At 48.6% G+C, this 14,839-nt stretch overlaps 1 protein-coding gene across 11 annotated transcripts in view; it reads left to right on the top strand.

Moving 5' to 3' along the window:
* The window catches only part of CENPC (centromere protein C), a 755,709-nt gene that overhangs the window by 390,476 nt on the left and 350,394 nt on the right, over nucleotides 1–14,839 (top strand). For all 11 annotated transcript variants that reach the window (XM_063919916.1, XM_063919914.1, XM_063919915.1 and 8 more), the window contains one exon: nucleotides 11,463–11,494. In XM_063919916.1, coding sequence (XP_063775986.1) covers nucleotides 11,463–11,494 — 32 coding nt within the window. The remainder of the gene's footprint in view (nucleotides 1–11,462; nucleotides 11,495–14,839) is intronic.

Here is a 14,839-nt window from a genome sequence, read left to right as displayed (position 1 = left end):
TATTATGTTTGGGGAGAAAAAACTACCAGTAGTTTTTCCCCCATCTGAGGAATTGAATGATGTGTGTGAAGAAGCGTGGGCTTTCCCCGATAAAAAATTGGTGATTTCAAAAAAATTACTAATGGCGTTCCCTTTCTCGCCAGAGGATAGGTCACGTTGGGAAACTCTACCTAGGGTGGATAAAGCGCTCACACGTTTGTCTAAAAAGGTGGCACTACCGTCTCCGGATACGGCCGCCCTAAATGAACCTGCTGATAGAAAGCAGGAGGCTATCCTAAAATCTATATTCACACACACTGGTGTTATACTGAGACCAGCTATTGCTTCAGCCTGGATGTGCAGTGCTGCTGCTGCTTGGTCAGATTCCCTGTTGGAAAATATTGACACCCTAGACAGAGACACTATATTGCTAACCATAGAGCATATAAAAGACTCAGTCTTATACATGAGAGATGCACAGAGGGAGATCTGCCGGCTGGCATCTAGAATAAGTGCATTGTCCATTTCTGCTAGGAGAGGCTTATGGACTCGGCAGTGGACAGGAGATGCAGATTCTAAAAGGTACATGGAAGTTTTGCCTTATAAGGGTGAGGAGTTATCCGGGGACGGTCTCTCAGACCTTGTTTCCACAGCAACAGCTGGGAAGTCTGCATTTTTGCCCCATGTCCCCTCACAGCCTAAGAAAGCACCGTATTACCAAGTACAGTCCTTTCGACCCCAGAAAAACAGGCGGGGAAAAGGCGGGTCCTTTCTGTCTAGAGGCAGAGGAAGGGGAAAAAAGCTGCAACACACAGCAGGTTCCCAGGACCAAAAGTCCTCCCCCGCTTCTTCCAAATCCGCCGCATGACGGCGGGGCTCCACAGGCGGAGCCAGGTACGGTGGGGGGCCGCCTCAAGAATTTCAGCGATCAGTTGGCTCGCTCACGGGTGGACCCCTGGATCCTTCAAGTAGTATCTCAGGGGTACAAGCTGGAATTCGAAGCGCCTCCCCCCCGCCGTTTCCTCAAATCGGCCTTACCGACGACTCCCTCGGGCAGGGAGGCTGTGCTAGAGGCCATTAACAAGCTGTATTCCCAGCAGGTGATAGTCAAGGTACCCCTACTTCAACAAGGCCGGGGCTACTATTCCACACTGTTTGTGGTACCGAAATCAGACGGTTCGGTGAGACCCATTTTAAATTTGAAATCCTTGAACACTTACATAACAAAATTTAAGTTCAAGATGGAATCGCTCAGGGCGGTTATTGCAAGCCTGGACGAGGGGGATTACATGGTATCCCTGGACATCAAGGATGCTTACCTGCATGTCCCCATTTACCTTCCTCACCAGGAGTACCTCAGATTTGTGGTACAGGATTGCCATTACCAATTCCAGACACTACCGTTTGGACTGTCCACGGCACCGAGGGTGTTTACCAAAGTAATGGCAGAAATGATGATACTCCTTCGAAAAAAGGGAGTTTTGATTATCCCGTACTTGGACGATCTCCTTATAAAGGCGAGGTCCAGGGAGCAGTTACTGGTCGGAGTAGCACTATCTCGGGAAGTGCTACAACAGCACGGCTGGATTCTAAACATTCCAAAGTCACAACTGGTTCCTTCCACTCGCTTACTATTCCTGGGGATGATTTTGGACACAGAACTGAAAAAAGTGTTTCTCACGCAGGAGAAAGCCAAGGAGCTGTCATCTCTAGTCAGAGACCTCCTAAAACCGAAACGGGTATCGGTGCATCACTGCACACGAGTCCTGGGAAAAATGGTGGCTTCATACGAAGCAATTCCATTCGGCAGGTTCCATGCGAGGACCTTCCAGTGGGACCTCTTGGACAAGTGGTCGGGATCGCATCTTCTGATGCATCAACGGATAACCCTGTCTCCAAGGACCAGGGTGTCTCTACTGTGGTGGCTGCAGAGTGCTCATCTTCTAGAGGGCCGCAGTTTCGGCATACAGGACTGGGTCCTGGTGACCACGGATGCCAGCCTTCGAGGCTGGGGAGCAGTCACACAGGGAAGAAACTTCCAAGGACTATGGTCAAGTCAGGAGACTTCCCTACACATAAATATTCTGGAACTGAGGGCCATTTACAATGCCCTAAGTCAGGCAAAACCCCTGCTTCAAAACCAGCCGGTACTGATCCAGTCAGACAACATCACGGCAGTCGCCCATGTGAACCGACAGGGCGGCACAAGAAGCAGGATGGCGATGGCAGAAGCCACAAGGATTCTCCGATGGGCGGAAAATCACGTCTTAGCACTGTCAGCAGTGTTCATTTCGGGAGTGGACAACTGGGAAGCAGACTTTCTCAGCAGACACGACCTACACCCGGGAGAGTGGGGACTTCATCCAGAAGTCTTCCTACTGTTGGTAAACCGTTGGGAAAGGCCACAGGTGGACATGATGGCGTCCCGCCTCAACAAAAAGCTAAAGAGATATTGCGCCAGGTCAAGGGACCCTCAGGCGATAGCTGTGGACGCTCTAGTGACACCGTGGGTGTACCAGTCGGTTTATGTGTTCCCTCCTCTGCCTCTCATACCAAAGGTACTGAGAATAATAAGAAGGCGAGGAGTAAGAACGATACTCGTGGTTCCGGATTGGCCAAGAAGGGCTTGGTACCCAGAACTTCAAGAAATGATATCAGAGGACCCATGGCCTCTACCGCTCAGACAGGATCTGCTACAGCAGGGGCCCTGTCTGTTCCAAGACTTACCGCGGCTGCGTTTGACGGCATGGCGGTTGAATTCCGGATCCTAAAGGAAAAGGGCATTCCGGAGGAAGTCATTCCTACGCTGATAAAAGCCAGGAAAGAAGTAACCGCGAACCATTATCACCGTATTTGGCGAAAATATGTTGCGTGGTGTGAGGCCAGGAAGGCCCCAACAGAGGAATTTCAGCTGGGTCGGTTTCTGCACTTCCTACAGTCGGGAGTGACTATGGGCCTAAAATTGGGTTCCATTAAGGTCCAGATTTCGGCCCTGTCGATTTTCTTCCAGAAAGAACTGGCTTCACTGCCTGAAGTTCAGACTTTTGTAAAGGGAGTGCTTCATATTCAGCCCCCTTTTGTGCCTCCCGTGGCACCTTGGGATCTCAATGTGGTGTTGAGTTTCCTAAAATCACATTGGTTTGAACCACTTAAAACTGTGGATCTGAAATATCTCACGTGGAAAGTGGTCATGTTATTGGCCTTGGCTTCGGCCAGGCGTGTGTCAGAATTGGCGGCTTTGTCTTGTAAAAGCCCTTATCTGATTTTCCATATGGATAGGGCAGAATTGAGGACTCGTCCCCAGTTTCTCCCTAAGGTGGTATCTGCTTTTCACTTGAACCAACCTATTGTGGTGCCTGCGGCTAATAGGGACTTGGAGGATTCCAAGTTACTGGATGTAGTCAGGGCCTTGAAACTTTGTTTCCAGGACGGCTGGAGTCAGGAAGACTGACTCGCTTTTTGTCCTGTATGCACCCAACAAGATAGGTGCTCCTGCTTCTAAGCAGACTATTGCTCGCTGGATTTGTAGCACAATTCAGCTGGCGCATTCTGCGGCTGGATTGCCGCATCCTAAATCAGTGAAAGCCCATTCCACGAGGACAGTGGGCGCATCTTAGGCGGCTGCCCGAGGGGTCTCGGCTTTACAACTTTGCCGAGCTGCAACTTGGTCAGGGGCAAACACGTTTGCTAAATTCTACAAATTTGATACCCTGGCTGAGGAGGACCTTGAGTTCTCTCATTCGGTGCTGCAGAGTCATCCGCACTCTCCCGCCCGTTTGGGAGCTTTGGTATAATCCCCATGGTCCTTACGGAGTCCCCAGCATCCACTAGGACGTCAGAGAAAATAAGATTTTACTCACCGGTAAATCTATTTCTCGTAGTCCGTAGTGGATGCTGGGCGCCCATCCCAAGTGCGGATTGTCTGCAATACTTGTATATAGTTATTGCCTAACTAAAGGGTTATTGTTGAGCCATCTGTTGAGAGGCTCTGTTATATTTCATACTGTTAACTGGGTATAGTATCACGAGTTATACGGTGTGATTGGTGTGGCTGGTATGAGTCTTACCCGGGATTCAAAATCCTTCCTTCTTGTGTCAGCTCTTCCGGGCACAGTATCCTAACTGAGGTCTGGAGGAGGGGCATAGAGGGAGGAGCCAGTGCACACCAGATAGTACCAAGTCTTTCTTATAGAGTGCCCAGTCTCCTGCGGAGCCCGTCTATTCCCCATGGTCCTTACGGAGTCCCCAGCATCCACTACGGACTACGAGAAATAGATTTACCGGTGAGTAAAATCTTATTTTTTGCCAGTTTATAGAGGTGTTTTTGCTGCCCAGGGCGCCCCCCCGTGTCCCGCACCCTGCAGTGCCTGTGTGTGTGGGCAGCAATGGCGCACTACGCTCCCGCCAGCCGCGCTGTACCTCAGCCGTCACTTTTCTTGATAGAAGATCTGTCTTCTTCTACTCACCTGTCTTCTGACTTCTGGCTCTGTGAGGAGGGTGACGGCGTGCTGTGGTAGTGAGCATCTAGACACAGCTAGCGTTCAGTACCCTTCAGGAGCTAATGGTGTCCTGTCAGCCAGAAGCAGAGCCATGAAACTCTTCAGGAAGTTGGTTCCCACTTCTGCCCCCTCAGTCCCACGAAGCAGGGAGTCTGTTGTCAGCAGTTCTCCCTGAAAATAAAAACCTAACATAAGTCTTTTCAGAGAAACTCAGTAGAGCTCCTCAGAGTGCATCCAGTCTGCCTGGGCACATTTCTAAAACTGAGGTCTGGAGGAGGGGCATAGAGGGAGGAGCCAGTTCACACCCGTTGAAAAGTCTTAGGAGTGCCCATGGCTCCTGCGGAACCGTCTATACCCCATGGTCATGAAGTGGACCCCAGCATCCTCTAGGACTTATGAGAAAATGGATTTATGGTCTTACCTTGTTATATCCTTTTTTTAATTTTTTTAATCCATATGGGGCACTGGGCGCCCTTCCCAACACTGCTGACTTGCGGGATCTTATTTCTATTTTGGTGAGTGTGTGTCCAACGCTCTAGTGCATCTGACTTTAATGAGTGTTTGTCTTCCTTCCTCTTCCTGTCATGCTCTTTCCATGGGCTTGCTAACTAAACTGGTGGGCCAAGACAAGGGGTGAGGTATAGGGGACAGGAGGACTGAGGGCTGCTGGGTACAAAAATGTAACCCGTTGGTGCCTGATCTGCCATTCTGCTTATACCCAGTGTTAACCCTGTGTCCCCTATGGACTTCCAAGAAAATTATTTAACAAGGTAAGACCATAAATCCATTTTTTTGCCTCTGGAGTACAGTTCTCCAGTCAGGCAGCCTGAGCGTTCCCTCCCCTAGGGCGGATGTTGAATGTCCCCTAGCCTGGATGAAAGTGAAAAGGGGATTTTCAGTACTTACAGTTGAATCCTTTTCTCTGAATCTGGCTGGGGACACGGCGTTCCCTCCCTCACACTCAGTCGTGCTGTGTTTTTTGTATTGACTGTAATTTCCCTAATGTTCTGTTTCTGTTGCTCCGTCTGTTTCACTGAGTTACTGCTTCTTAAAGTTGTACAGGCCTTCCGGGGGTTGCTGGGTGAGGAGCTAAGGTATATTATAGCTTAAATGCTAGCTCCTACACTCCCATCAGCAACCCCATGGTCAAGTTTCCACCAGTGAGATTCTGAGAAAAGTATTCAATGGTAAGTACTGAAAAACCTCTTTTTTCTTTTCTCTATCGTCCTAAGTGGATGCTGGGGTTCCTGAAAGGACCATGGGGAATAGCGGCTCCGCAGGAGACAGGGCACAAAAAAGTAAAGCTTTTACCAGATCAGGTGGTGTGCACTGGCTCCTCCCCCTATGACCCTCCTCCAGACTCCAGTTAGATTTTGTGCCCGAACGAGAAGGGTGCAATCTAGGTGGCTCTCCTAAAGAGCTGCTTAGAGAAAGTTTAGCTTAGGTTTTTTACTTTACAGTGAGTCCTGCTGGCAACAGGATCACTGCAACGAGGGACTTAGGGGAGAAGTAGTGAACTCACCTGCGTGCAGAGTGGATTTGCTGCTTGGCTACTGGACACTAGCTCCAGAGGGACGATCACAGGTACAGCCTGGATGGTCACCGGAGCCGCGCCGCCGGCCCCCTTGCAGACGCTGAAGAGAGAAGAGGTCCAAAATCGGCGGCTGAAGACTCCTGAGTCTTCATAAAGGTAGCGCACAGCACTGCAGCTGTGCGCCATTTTCCTCTCAGCACACTTCACACAACAGTCACTGAGGGTGCAGAGCGCTGGGGGGGGCGCTCTGAGAGGCAAATAAAAACCTTATTAGAGGCAAAAAATACCTCACATATAGCCCACAGAGGCTATATGGAGATATTTAACCCCTGCCTAACTTCAAAAATAGCGGGAGACGAGCCCGCCGAAAAAGGGGCGGGGCCTATCTCCTCAGCACACAGCGCCATTTTCTCTCACAGAAAAGCTGGAGAGAAGGCTCCCAGGCTCTCCCCTGCACTGCACTACAGAAACAGGGTTAAAACAGAGAGGGGGGGCACTGATTTTGGCGATATTGTATATATATAAAAGATGCTATAAGGGAGAAACACTTATATAAGGTTGTCCCTATATAATTATAGCGTTTTTTGGTGTGTGCTGGCAGACTCTCCCTCTGTCTCCCCAAAGGGCTAGTGGGTCCTGTCCTCTGTCAGAGCATTCCCGGTGTGTGTGCTGTGTGTCGGTACGTGTGTGTCGACATGTATGAGGACGATGTTGGTGAGGAGGCGGAGAAATTGCCTGTATTGGTGATGTCACTCTCTAGGGAGTCGACACCGGAATGGATGGCTTATTTAGAGAATTACGTGAGAATGTCAACACGCTGCAAGGTCGGTTGACGACATGAGACGGCCGACAATCTATTAGGACCGGTCCAGGCGTCTCAGAAACACCGTCAGGGGTTTTTAAAAACGCCCATTTACCTCAGTCGGTCGACACAGACACAGACACGGACACTGAATACAGTGTCGACGGTGAATAAACAAACGTATTTCTCATTAGGGCCACACGTTAAGGGCAATGAAGGAGGTGTTACGTGTTTCTGATACTACAAGTACCACAAGAAAGGGTATTATGTGGGAGTGAAAAAACTACCTGTAGTTTTTCCTGAATCAGATAAAATAAAATGAAGTGTGTGATGATGCGTAGGGTTACCCCGATAGCAAATATTGGCGTTATACCCTTTCCCGCCAGAAATTAGGGTACGTTGGGAAACACCCCTTAGGGTGATAAGGCGCTCACACGCTTATCAAGTGGCGTTACCGTCTCCAGATACGGCCGCCCTCAAGGAGCCAGCTGATAGGAAGCTGGAAAAATATCCTAAAAAGTATATACACACATACGGTGGTTATACTGCGACCAGCGATCGCCATCAGCCTGGAGATGCAGTGCTGGGTTGGCTTGGTCGGATTCCCTGACTGAAAATAGGATGCATTCTATATATATGTATGTGAGATGCACAGAGGGATATTTGCTCTCTGGCATCAAGATAAGTGCGTTGTCCATATCTCCCAGAAGATGTCAGGGACACGACAGTGGTCAGGTGATACAGATCCCATACGGCAGATGGAAGTATTGCTGTATAAAGGGAAGGAGTTATTTGGGGGTCGGTCCATCGGACCTGGGGACCACAGCAACAGCTGGGAAATCCAACCTTTTTTACCCCAAGTTACATCTCAGCTAAAAAAGACACCGTCTTTTCAGCCTCAATCTTTCCTTTCCCATGAGGGCATGCAGGCAAAAGGCCAGTCATATCTGCCCAGACATAGAGGTAAGGGAAGTAGACTGCAGCAGGCAGCCCTTTCCCAGGAAAAGAAGCCCTCCACCGCGTCTGCCAAGTCCTCAGCATGACGCTGGGGCCGTGCAAGCGGACTCAAGGTGGGGGGGTAGTCTCAAGAGTCTCAGGGCGCAGTGGGATCACTCGCAAGTTGACCCCTAGATCGTACGAGTATTATCCCAGGGGTAAAGATTGGAGAGTCGAGACATCTTCTCCTCGCAGGTTCCTGAAGTCTGCTTTACCAACGGCTCCCTCCGACAGGGAGGCAGCATTGGAAACAATTCACAAGCTGTATATCCAGCAGGTGATAATCAAAGTACCCCTCCTACGACAAGGAAAAGGGTATTATTTTTCCACACTATATTGTGGTACTGAAGCCAGACGGCTTGGTGACACATAGTCTAAATCTAAAATGGTTTGAACACTTACATAAAAGGTTCAAATCGAGATAAAGTCACTCAGAGCAGTGATAGCGAACCGGAAAAAAGGGGACTATATGGTGTCCCTGGACATCAAGGATTACCTCCATGTCCAAATTTTGTCCTTCTCATCAAGGGTACCTCTGGTTCGTGGTACAGAACTGTCAATATCAGTTTCAGACGATGCCGTTTGAATTATCCACGGCACCCCGGGCCTTTTTACCAAGGTAATGGCCGAAAAGATGTTTCTTCAAAGAAAAAAGGCATCTAAATTATCCCTTACTTGCACGACCTAAAAAGGGCAAGTTCCAGAGAACAGTTGGAGGTCGGAAGAGCACTATCTAAAGTAGTTCTTCGACGGCACGACTGGATTCTAAATATTCCAAGAATCGCAGCTGTTTTTCCGACGATACGTCTGCTGTTCCTAGGGATGATTCTGGACACGGTTCAGAAAAAGGTTTTTCTTCCCGAGGAAAAAGCCAAGGAGTTATCCGACCTGTCAGGAACCTCCTAAAACCAGGAAAGGTGTCTGTACATCAATGCACAAGAGTCCTGGGAAAAATGGTGGCTTTTTACGAAGCAATTCCATTCGGCAGATTCCATGCAAGAATTTTCCAAAGGGATCTGTTGGACAAATGGTCAGGGTCGCATCCTCAGATGCACCTGCGAATAACCCTGTCGCCAAGGACAAGGGTATATCTTCTGTGGTGGTTGCAAAAGGCTCATCTATTGGAGGGCCGCAGATTCGGCATACAGGATTTGATCCTGGTGACCACGGACGCCAGCCTGAGAGGTTGGGGAGCAGTCACACAAGGAAGAAACTTCCAGGGGGTATGGACGAACCTGGAAAAGTCTCTTCACATAAACATTCTGGTACTAAGAGCAATCTAAAATGCTCTAAGCCAGGCGGAACCACTCCTGCAAGGAAAACCGGTGTTGATTCAGTCGGACAACATCACGGCGGTCGCCCATGTAAACAGACAGGGCGGCACAAGAAGCAGGAGTGCAATGGCAGAAGCTGCCAAGATTCTTCGCTGGGCGGAGAATCACGTAATAGCACTGTCAGCAGTGTTCTTCCCGGGCGTGGACAACTGGGAAGCAGACTTCCTCAGCAGACACGATATTCACCCGGGAGAGGGGGGTCTTCATCCAGAAGTCTTCCACATGCTAATAAACTGTTGGGAAAGACCAATGGTAGACATGATGGCGTCTCGCCTCAACAAGAAACTGGACAAGTATTGCGCCAGGTCAAGAGATCCACAGGCAATAGCTGTGGACGCACTGGTAACACCTTGGGTGTACAAATCAGTATATGTGTTTCCTCCTCTGCCTCTCATACCAAAGGTATTGAAGATTATACGGTGAGGAGGAGTAAGAACAATACTAGTGGCTCCGGATTGGCCAAGAAGGACTTGGTACCCGGAACTTCAAGAGTTGGTCACGGACGACCCGTGCCCTCTACTTCTGAGAAGGGACCTGCTACAACAGGGTCCCTGTCTCTTTCAAGACTTACCGCGGCTGCGTTTGACGGCATGGCGGTTGAACGCCAGATCCTAAAAGGGAAAGGCATTCCAGAAGAAGTCATTCCTACCTTGATTAAGGCAAGGAAGGAAGTCACCGCGAAACATTATCACCGCATTTGGCGAAAATATGTCGCGTGGTGCGAGGATCGGAGTGTTCCGACGGAGGAATTTCAACTGGGTCGTTTCCTACATTTCCTACAATCAGGATTGTCTATGGGTCTCAAATTGAGATCTATTAAGGTTCAAATTTCGGCCCTGTCAATATTCTTCCAAAAAGAATTGGCCTCAGTTCCTGAGGTACAGACTTTTGTTAAAGGAGTACTGCATATACAGCCTCCTGTGGTGCCTCCGGTGGCACCGTGGGATCTAAATGTAGTTTTAGATTTCCTCAAATCCCATTGGTTTGAACCATTGAAAAAGGTGGATTTTAAATATCTCACATGGAAAGTGACTATGTTACTGGCCCTGGCTTCCGCCAGGAGAGTATCTGAATTGGCGGCTTTATCTTATAAAAGCCCTTATCTAATCTTCCATTCGGATAGGGCAGAACTGAGGACTCGTCCGCATTTTCTCCCTAAGGTGGTATCAGCGTTTCACCTGAACCAACCTATTGTGGTGCCTGCGGCCACTGGCGACTTGGAGGACTCCAAGTTGTTGGACGTTGTCAGAGCCTTAATAATATACATTTCAAGGACGGCTGAAGTCAGAAAATCTGACTCGCTGTTGATACTATATGCACCCAACAAGTTGGGTGCCCCTGCTTCTAAGCAGACGATTGCTCGTTGGATTTGTAACACAATTCAACTTGCTCATTCTGTGGCAGGCCTGCCACAGCCTAAATCTGTTAAGGCCCATTCCACAAGGAAGGTGGGCTCATCTTGGGCGGCTGCCCGAGGGGTCTCGGCATTACAATTCTGCCGAGCAGCTACGTGGTCGGGGGAAAACACGTTTGTAAAATTCTACAAATTTGATACCCTGGCAAAAGAGGACTTGGAATTCTCTCATTCGGTGCTGCAGAGTCATCCGCACTCTCCCGCCCGTTTGGGAGCTTTGGTATAATCCCCATGGTCCTTTCAGGAACCCCAGCATCCACTTAGGACGATAGAGAAAATAAGAATTTACTTACCGATAATTCTATTTCTCGGAGTCCGTAGTGGATGCTGGGCGCCCATCCCAAGTGCGGATTATCTGCAATACTGTACATAGTTATTGTTAACAAATTCGGGTTATATTGTTAAGGAGCCATCTTTAAGAGGCTCTTTCTGTTATCATACTGTTAACTGGGTTTAGATCACAAGTTGTACGGTGTGATTGGTGTGGCTGGTATGAGTCTTACCCGGGATTCAAATTGCCTCCCTTATTGTGTACGCTCGTCCGGGCACAGTACCTAACTGGAGTCTGGAGGAGGGTCATAGGGGGAGGAGCCAGTGCACACCACCTGATCTGGTAAAAGCTTTACTTTTTTGTGCCCTGTCTCCTGCGGAGCCGCTATTCCCCATGGTCCTTTCAGGAACCCCAGCATCCACTACGGACTCCGAGAAATAGAATTATCGGTAAGTAAATTCTTATTTTTTTTTTTAAATAGATCTTCTTTGAGATGTGCAAGATGATTTTCAATGTTCCTGATAACCCACAACTTCAATTTTTTTGTCAAATTGTATTAAATATTGTTTAGTTCAATTTGTTCTTTGATTATAATATTTTTAAGTTGTTTTAATGTCTATTTTATATTTTCAGGAATGAAGAAGAGGAGGAGTTTGAAATTGTAGGTGAGTTCAGCAGTAATTTAAAAATATGGGTGACTCCCATTAAAAATAAAAGGAATCCTTGTAAAAAAAAATCAAAGCTCGATAAATGGAAATCATTTCCTGGTAAGACTGACATCATAGCTCTACCTTTAGGATGCAGCAAGCAAGGAAATGTCTGTAAATGAACTTTAAAGCAACACATTTAAGTTGATGTATTACACTACCTTAATGCATACACTAGCCTCTAATTTCATATTTGTTCCTTTCCTGTTTTGACAATTTCCACACTGCAGCATATCATTTAGAAACTTGAAAATATGAAACGCTGGCTTCTCAATTCCTAGCTCTTTGCTATAACCATTCCTGTAAATGACAAGAAACTCCAGTGGGCCAACTGAAGAATTGCATTTTGGGATTAAATTGTGGTTAAATGAGTTAACATGGAAAAATTTTCAGTGTACATATGGCTCCACAGGGAATACCTTGGGGCGTAGGTGGTTGGAAATAACTGGGCACAAAACAGTTAAAGCTTATAAGCTTTCAGGATGCTTCGTTCCCTCCTCCCCTATACCCCGCCCCCTGCCAGACCGTTTTGCTTTGGTGCCGGCAGCAGCCAGATGCAACATTTGACAGAGGGACTGCTTTTAAGCAGCGCCAAGCTTTTTTATTGTACTATTTCTTTTATTTTCTGTTTTACATTTAGAGCAGGCAGCGCTAGGCTGTCCTGTGGATGCCAGCGCTATTGCTCCTACAAGTCCCCAGTGAGTGGACTTGTTCTTATGGCGGGCACCACGTAGCTCAGCTAGCAGGCTTCTTAGGGAACCACAGGCTGCAGTCGGAGAACAGGAGGACAGGTAAGACAAGCGGTGAGTTGCATCTTTCATTGCAGCCTCTCCCACAATAGTCCACCAGGGCAAACAAATATTGGTGCTGGGATATTTTTAGAGGCCAGTGGCCCATGAAGGTTAACTTGAGCAATGGGAGGTCAGCTCTTCCCCGGCAGCCCCTCCCCCAGCTCAGAGCGCGATTCTACTGCGGCTTCCTACCTCTGAACTGCTCCTCCTTCACCTTCCTCCCTCTCAGACACTCAGCGGCCATTTTAATAACAGTGTTAAAGCTGCAGGTCTCGTTGAATGCTGGGTCCAGTCTCCCTGTACATCTCTCCCAAGGGCCAGGTTATACAGTGTTAAATCCTACCAGCCACTGCGATCTGATTAGTTGATTTCAGTGCCCATTGCAATTGTATATTTTTGTATGTGTCTTGTGCTAGCTCTGCTGTCGGATTTTCTCACTATCCGTTATAACAACCTCTTCTGTTCTTATAACCCTAGATACAGGTTTTTTAAGGGTTCACGGTACTTCACAGTCAATGTATTTGTGAAGCGTGTCACATTGTTATACTTGCTACACACTACAGACCGGCGACGGGGGGGGGGGGGGCAGTGACGGGGGGAGGGAAGTTTCTTCACTCCCCCCGTCACCCGGCTCCGTAGACGTGCAAGCAAGTATGGACGATCTCGTCCATATTGGCCTGCATGCACAGCCGACGGGGCATCAGCGATGAACGAGCGCGGGGCCGCGCATAGTTCATCGCTGGTGCCTACACACTAACAGATATGAACGTTATCTCGTTCATTATTGAACGAGATCGTTCATATCTTGCAGCGTTTTTGCCCAGTGTGTAGGGCGCATTAGGGTGTGTACACTCAGTGAGATCCTTGCTATGCCCGATTTTCACTTGCGAGTTCCCTTGAACTCCCCGGAGCCCAGCACCTCCGATTTTGGCTAACTTTTCTTGAGATATGGACTGTGTGTTTACGATTTTGGCTTATGTGAGATTATGGCTTATGTGAGATGTTATTGACATGTGAGATGAACTAAATAGTACACCGATCTAGAAAGGATTGACTTGCCTGCGCAGTCTATCTTTTCTTGCGATGCCGACCTGGCGGGACCGCAAGGTGACTTTCACCTTGCGATCTACACTAACTTTTCTTGCGATTTTGGCTATATAGTCAAAATCGAAATAAAATATCTCACCGTGCGTACACACACTTAGACTTACTATGGTTAACTCTTTTTCTCTTACGTCCTAGAGGATGCTGGGGACTCCGTAAGGACCATGGGGTATAGACGGGCTCCGCAGGAGATAGGGCACCTAAAAAGATCTTTGACTATGGGTGTGCACTGGCTCCTCCCTCTATGCCCCTCCTCCAGACCTCAGTTAGATCTTGTGCCCAGAGGAGAATGGGTGCACTGCAGAGAGCTCTCCAGAGTTTTCTGTGGAAAAAGAATTTTGTTAGGTTTTCTATTTTCAGGGAGTCCTGTTGGCAACAGGCTCCCTGCATCGTGGGACCGAGGAGAGAGAAGCAGAGCTGGCTTGTCAAGTTGGGCACTGCTTCTAAGGCTACTGGACACCATTAGCTCCAGAGGGAGTTGGAACACAGGTCTCACCTAGGGTTCGTCCCGGAGCCGCGCCGCCGTCCTCCTCACAGATGCCGAAGATAGAAGCCGGATAGAGAAGGCAGAAGACATCTTAGGCGGCAGAAGACATCAGATCTTCATGAGGTAAGGCGTGCAGCGGTAAGCTGCGCGCCATTGCTCCCAGTCACACACACACAGAGCAGCACTGAAGGGTACTTCAGTTTGATTAGGCTGCGGAGGCAGTAAATCTATGATCCCCCGCCATTTTATTGAAAAATCACTAGGACCGAAGCCCGCCGTCGGTTGGGCGGGGCTTGATCCTCAGCACTAACCAGCGCCATTTTCTCCACAGAAGCTGCATGAGGAAAACGCTGGCTCCCTGGTCTCTCCCCTGCTGAACTTCACAGGCTGGAAAAAAGAGGAGGGGAGCACATTAGCGACGCAGTGAGTGGAAATTGGCATATTATATATAAAAAAGCACTATCTGGACATATTTTTTCCAGTGTTTTTAAGCGCTGGTGTGTGCTGGCATACTCTCTCTCTGTCTCTCTTTAGGACCTGGTTGGGGTTTTGTCCCCTTATAGGTTAATCCCTGTGTGTGTGGGGTGTCGGTACGTGTGTGTCGACATGTCTGAGGCGGAAGGCTTCTCCAAGGAGGAGGTGGAGCAAATGAGTGGTGTGTCCCCGTCGGTTGTGCCGACTCCAGATTGGATGGACATGTGGCATATGTTGAATGCAAGTGTGGCATCTTTACATAAAAGGCTTGATAAGGCTGATTTAGGGGGGACATCAGGGGGTCAATCCTCGGATTGGACCGACTCACAGGGCCCGTTGGGGTCTCAAAAGCGTCCCTTAACACAAGACACTACTACCGACACGGATTCTGATTCCAGTGTCGACTATGACGAAGTAAAATTGCACCCTAGGGTGACTAAAACCATT

Source organism: Pseudophryne corroboree, chromosome 1 (assembly GCF_028390025.1).
Source record: "Pseudophryne corroboree isolate aPseCor3 chromosome 1, aPseCor3.hap2, whole genome shotgun sequence".
NCBI classification, from domain to species: Eukaryota; Metazoa; Chordata; class Amphibia; order Anura; family Myobatrachidae; genus Pseudophryne; species Pseudophryne corroboree.
The sequence above is the reverse complement of the archived record's forward strand: the minus strand, read 5'-3'. Positions and strand labels throughout refer to the sequence as shown.